Source organism: Pseudopipra pipra, chromosome 1 (assembly GCF_036250125.1).
Source record: "Pseudopipra pipra isolate bDixPip1 chromosome 1, bDixPip1.hap1, whole genome shotgun sequence".
Lineage (NCBI taxonomy): Eukaryota > Metazoa > Chordata > Aves > Passeriformes > Pipridae > Pseudopipra > Pseudopipra pipra.
The window spans coordinates 63,358,116-63,364,115 of NC_087549.1; the positions used below are offsets into that span (position 1 = coordinate 63,358,116).

The following is a 6,000-nucleotide window of genomic DNA, read 5'->3' on the forward strand; positions in this document are numbered from 1 at the left end:
ATTGCTTAAAAGCATTCAAAGCAACACAGCAGGCTGGCAACATGACCCTGATTCCTTATGTCCCTAGAGTACAAAACAGTAAAAATGCAATTTTTAAGAAACTGATACTCATTCCAGAACAAACAGGGCATTTCCCTCAACCACCCCCCCCCCCGAATATTTTAATGATAACTACCTAGTTCAGAACCCAAAATCTTTATTAAGAACTTCAAAATATTTTGACTGCAATGAAGTGCAGCACAGAACCCAAAATCTTTATTAAGAACTTCAAAATATTTTGACTGCAATGAAGTGCAGCACCTTATTCATTATGATGTTACTGTATGAAGAAAGATCCTACCTAGGCTTCTCTACTTCCTATGCATATGTCGTTTTTATAATAGTTCCATCCAAGGGAAGAACTAATATAGAACAATGTAATGAAAATGGGATTAGAACTGTGATTTTTTCCTAACACGCATCTCGCCTTACGAGACAGGTAGTGCCATTCAGAAAATCCCCCATAATTCTTTTCATTATGATTGCAGAGTTCCCTGAGATTCATTTTTTTTTAAGGAAACAAGCATCTACTCTAGCCTGATCTAGCCTATTCCCTGTCAATATCTCAGTCTTGTTCACACAACACAACAGGATGGCAGAGTGCTCCTTCCTAAGTGACATCTTCAGCAGTATTGCCCTCCATGCACTGCTGCTCAGAGGTATCTAAAAAAAAATACTATGACAAATTTATGTCAATAAAAAGCAGCCACCCTGCAAGGAGAGGCTTTTGGTAGCCGTTTGGGGGACAGAAACACTATCACGGAAGTGGTACAGCCTGTCATTGCTGCTCTCAGCTTGGTCGCCCCGGACCCTGAGAACCGAAGGGGAGCAGACAGGGGCTTCCTTAAATTACAGGCAGGGAGATTTTCAGCAGTCACTCGATTTACCGGGGGTTGTCTTGGAAGCGAGCCCCGGCCGCCAGCATTACACAAGAAGCGACTGCCATCTTCAGGGGAGCCCCGGTACCGGACCCGCGCGTACCCTCCGCAAACACACCGGTACTGAAGTTATGACCAAAATCAAAGGCAGTTGTGGGCGAGTGGCGGTGGCAACCAACTCGACAAAGCCCTCGCTTTGCTCTCTGCCTCTCTGCCCCAAGTAAATGGAAGATGTTTCTCCGCGAAGCACGGTGCAGGACTCCCTCTTCTCCCATCCCTGACGGCTGGCCGTGGGCAGCGCTCCGGAACGGGGCGTCTCGCAGGCATCCCGCTGCGCTGCTGGGCGCTCGGTGGGGACCGGGACTGCAAATTTAACTCTTTCCGAGGAGCCAGCGCCTCCGCGCCCCGCCGCCCACGCACTCCCGGGCGGGCGCTTAGCCGCTCCCGCCGCGCCGGCCGGAGGGCAGGGAGGGGGTAGACCCCGCGGAACCCTGTGAGAGCTTCCCCGCCTCCTTAAGCTACGGTCGCTGCCCGTCGCGTCCCCGCGCCGCATGGGATAAGCCGGGCTGGCAGCGTGTGCCGGCTGGCGGAGCGGGGAATCGGAGCGGCCGGCGTGCATCTGTTGCTGAGCGGGTGGCGGCTGGCAGAGGGACCGCGGCCGCGGCTCCGCCAGGCGAGGAGGCAGAGCCTTCCTCCCACCGGTGTACGTGCGTGCCAAGGGCAGCAGATCCCAGTCACCGCCGCCACCAAGCACCTCCGGCACCCGCCCGGGCCCACCCCCGCGCTGTAGGCGACTCCCGGGCAGGGGCGCCCCCGGGACGGCGCGGAGAGCCCCAGCTGCCGGGGGAGCCGCCGCTGACACTCTGGGCGCGCAGGATACGGTCCGCCGGCTCCGCGTCCTCCCCCTCCGCCGCCAGTCCCCCCACATCTGCCGGCAGCCCGCGGGGCTGGGCGGGCGAGGCGGCTCGGAGGCGCCGCGCACGGCCCCGCCGGCAGTCGCAGCCCCGGCCCGGGCGTCCGCGCTGCCCTTGCGCCCCTGCACCCGCAGCGCCCCGGGACTGGGCGGCGGCGCGGGGCCCGCGGCGTCCCTACCTCTGTGTCGTAGAGCCGCAGGTCTAGGAAATAGGGGTTGAGCAGAGACTCGTTGCGGATCTGATCCATGGCCAGCTGCACGGCGGGCAGCACTCCCCGGCCGATCCTGCTCTTCTGGTCCTCCTCGGACTGGCTGAGCGGCATCAAGCCCATGATGGAGATCGGCGTGGTGGCGTTGGGGGGCAGCCCGGCCGCCCCCCGGGAGCTGCCCCGCGGCCAGCCCCAGCCCGGCGGCGCCCAGCCCAGGCACAGGAGCAGCAGTAGCATGGCAGGGTTGGAGGTAGCAGGGGCCGGTCTCCGCGGAGAGGGATGCATGCTGCTGGATGGGGGGGAGGAGGAGGACTGAGGGTGGGGAGACGGACAGAGCGGCGGAAGGGAGCTGAGCCCCTCTCAGTCCGGGCGCATCCCCCGGCGGCAGAAGCCAAGGCGGGAGAAAAAGAGCTGTCACTCTCCGCTTCCCCGGGAGCTTCGGGGTCTTCTCTCTCTTTCTCCCCCCCCTCCCCTCTCCTGGCAATAATCCTTCTGGCAATGGCGCCCTACTCCTTCCCAGGTCTGCCAGCTGCAACCACCAGGAGCAATAAATAAATAAATAACCCCCACCACCACGCACACTGACACGCTCCCCACCACCCTCCTCCGCTCTCCCCGGCAGCACAGCAAGGGAACGGGACCTGTCTCCCCGGCAGCTCTCCCCTTCTCCGCTCAGGGAGGGACAGCACCTCTCAGGCGCGGGGGGGGGAGCCGAGCAGCCCTCATTGAACACCTCCCTCCTTCCCCCTCCTCCTCCTCCAAAAGGGGGGGAGGGGGGGGAAAGGATGCTCCGGCAGAAAACGCCGAAGAGGAAAAAGCCCCCCCTAGAGCCGGGGAGGCGGAGAAGGGGAGCGGTGCCGATCCGGGGCGGGGGTGCTAGTGCCGCATTCCGTGGGAGTCAGGGCAGCCCCCACCGCGGGCGGGAGGTGCCGCCTGCGCCCGTCCTTCGGGTCGGGCAGAGCCGCCGGGCAGGATGCGCGGCCGGGGACAGAGCAAAGTGTGCGGAGGCCGGGCCGGGCCGAGATCCCCTTCATACGGCAGCAGCGTCCGCTGCCGGTGGGTCGGGCACCTTCTCCAGGTGGAGCTCCCGACGCGCGCGCAGGTGGGCGCGGGGAGGTGCGTGCGGTGGCCGCTGCCCATCCGCGGGCGCGGAGGGGGGGGGGGCGGCCCGCGCACTGTCCCCACGCGCGACCCGCCTCGCACACGCACTCACACAGCCACTCACACGCACACGCAGCCCCGCTGCCCGGCGCGGGAGGGCTCCGCGCACACTCCCCACCCGCCTCCGCGCACACGCGGCACGCAAGCACGCTCCCACTCGGGATCGGCACCTCGCACACACGCACACGCGCAGGCAGCCCGGGCCACGGCAGCTCTGCGGCACGCAGGAGCCGCGCGTTTCGCAAGAGCAGAAGCCGGGATTTTATTTATTTATTTATTTATTTATTTTTGACTGATTTCTTTTTTTCCCGCAGATTTTGGCGGTTTTTTGGGAGCCTGGCACGACTCGCGGCTACAAAAGAAAAAAAAAAAAAATAAAAATTAAGGCTGCGGCAGGACTCTGAGCTCCCCCGAGGGCTGCTACAACCCTGCGAGTAGCCTGGGGGAGCCGAACCCTTTCCACACATGTTCTCCCAAGTAGTTCCCTCCACATCTCAGTGGCCGTGGGGCATATCCCCTATACAGCCCAAGGCTTTCTGCCTCGCTCTCAGCCTGTCCCTGCACCCCAGGGAACACATTCACACCCGCATCCCTGGTCTGCAGAGTCCCTGCACAGCCGTGTGCTGATCTGTTGCCTGGCAGGTGGATGCCACACAGGAGGCAGTACTGGCAAAATGCAAAACTTTTCTTAGCCCTCCCTTAGGCACCCCACTTTTTATACATATTCATAATTTTCCTGAGGTCACTCAGAGCAGAACTTTGAAGATCAACCTAATGCATCTAATTTGTATCACATACACGATAGCAGTATCTGTGAATAAACTGGAAAGAATCTTCATGGATTAATAAATTCTAAGATCATAATGATCTGACCCTGGGCTAAAAGGCTTCAACCAGTAATTTCATAACACTTGCTGCTTTATAGCCTTTCCCTCAGAATGACATCCAGAAGTGTTGATTTTAAGGCATCTGTAATGAAGAGTCCACCACATCTCTTGATAAATCATTTCAATCATTAATAAGTTTGCTAAAAGGTGCAACTCATATTCAGTATCAATTTGTCTTATTCCAACTTTCAATCATTGGTTCTCACCATGCCTTTATTAGCTTAAGGGGGCATAGTATTACCAATATTCTCCCATGCACATGGCCTAAGATTAATCACACTTTGCTTTTGTAAAATAATTAGGCCAACATTCCCTCACCTCAAGAATCATTTCTGGAGGCAATTCCAAGGCATTTTGTGTGAACTGGTCCTTCTAACCACATGACCTGCCAGCACTGGGCCATCAGCTGCAACCTCAGCACCTCCCTCAGCACCAACCAGTTCTGGAGGCTGGGCATGTTGGGAGAGCAACGGGCAAAACAGTCAGTGTATTGTCCTTGTGGGGATGCCTCTTTATCCAATAATCTACACTGTGTTTTGAATCCATGCTGCCTAAGCATGGCCTACTTCTTTACTCCTGTGCACTTGATCTTGCACTAGAACAAATCAAACCATGAGCTTTATTTGTACAAGTGACTTGTCAAGCAGCTTGTTACCTGCAAACTTTTCAGTAACTCCTTTTCTGCCAGAAAATTGATTATTATGACACCAAGAACATTCCTAGGATGCCAGCAGGAATAGGTGCCATATTGATTTTGTATAATGCTATTTTTAATCAGAATGTCATATGCTAAATCATGTTTTGCCATTCTCAACTTGATCTGCAATTGATACCAAGTTTGTCTGTTACAATCTGTTTCACAGAAAATCATTATTCACTCTTTGTACCCTGTGTCATTCCATGACTTTCTCCAGTTCTCCAGTACTTGGCTACCAGGACTACAGTTACTTGGATCAATTTGGTGATCATTTTACAATACTGGCAGTTTATTAGCACACACACATTGTCTCTGGAACATCAGCAGCTTTCTAAGGTTTTTTGTTTGTTTTTTTTTAAAGCAATTTCCCAGCTTTTGGAGAACTCAGTCTTTCTGAAAGAAAGCTTGAGTCCGGGTTCTGTGGTACAACAGAATTAACACCTTGAATATTATTAGCAGCTGGTTGATATCCTTCTTTGTTACTTCTGCAGCAGCAAATGTCCCTTTGTTAGCTGAAGAATGAAATGCATCTCCTCTCTTCTTTTCCAATACAGGTTGGAAAGAGTGACTGCACAGTTCTACTCAGCATGAAGTTCAAGGCTTGCCTTCGTGTGGGAGGCAGAGCCCAGCCACTGGCAGTGACCACACAGTGCACTAGGAAGGCCAGTGCTACAGAAGCAGGGCAAAGAAATGCACCTAGGAACTGCAGCAGTATGGAGTATGGCTGGATATAATTTAAATCATGCAAAGCTACACTTCAAATTACAGTATTTAACATTGTGGTACTTCTGACTTTAATCTGTTTGTCACTGCATTCCCTGTCAGTAAAACATGGGTGCTCCTCCTTCATGGTAATACAGTCAAGACAAACTAATAAATATTTGGGAAACACTGAGGTACTGTAACATTCAAGTTCTAAAAAAACAAACAAAACCCCAATCAACCAAAAAAAACAACCAACCAAAAAACCAATACAAAACAAAAATCCCCACAACTAAGAAAATAACTTTTATTTTTCAAGCTAGGGATTTATTATGGGGAAGTAAGTAAGATATATATTGAACAATGAGGATTAGGCATAATAAATCTCTGAAGATTCTTCCTGTATATCACTGAAGCACAAAAAAGACAGTTTCCACAACTTTTGTAAGAAAAATGTCAAAAACCAGGGAATATATTGCACAAAAATATTGTATTTAAAAATAATGGTGTAATA

General features: G+C 53.6%; 1 protein-coding gene across 2 annotated transcripts in view; it reads right to left on the reverse strand.

Annotated features, from left to right (window-relative positions):
- The window catches only part of GABBR2 (gamma-aminobutyric acid type B receptor subunit 2), a 477,952-nt gene extending 474,786 nt beyond the window's left edge, over positions 1-3,166 (reverse strand). The window contains exon 1 of one of the 2 annotated variants that reach the window (XM_064659239.1): positions 2,010-3,166. In XM_064659239.1, the coding sequence (XP_064515309.1) occupies positions 2,010-2,324 (315 nt within the window). In that variant the 5' untranslated portion in view covers positions 2,325-3,166. The remainder of the gene's footprint in view (positions 1-2,009) is intronic. The other variant, XM_064659230.1, reaches the window with a different exon arrangement.
- Between the last annotated feature and the right edge of the window lie 2,834 nt (positions 3,167-6,000).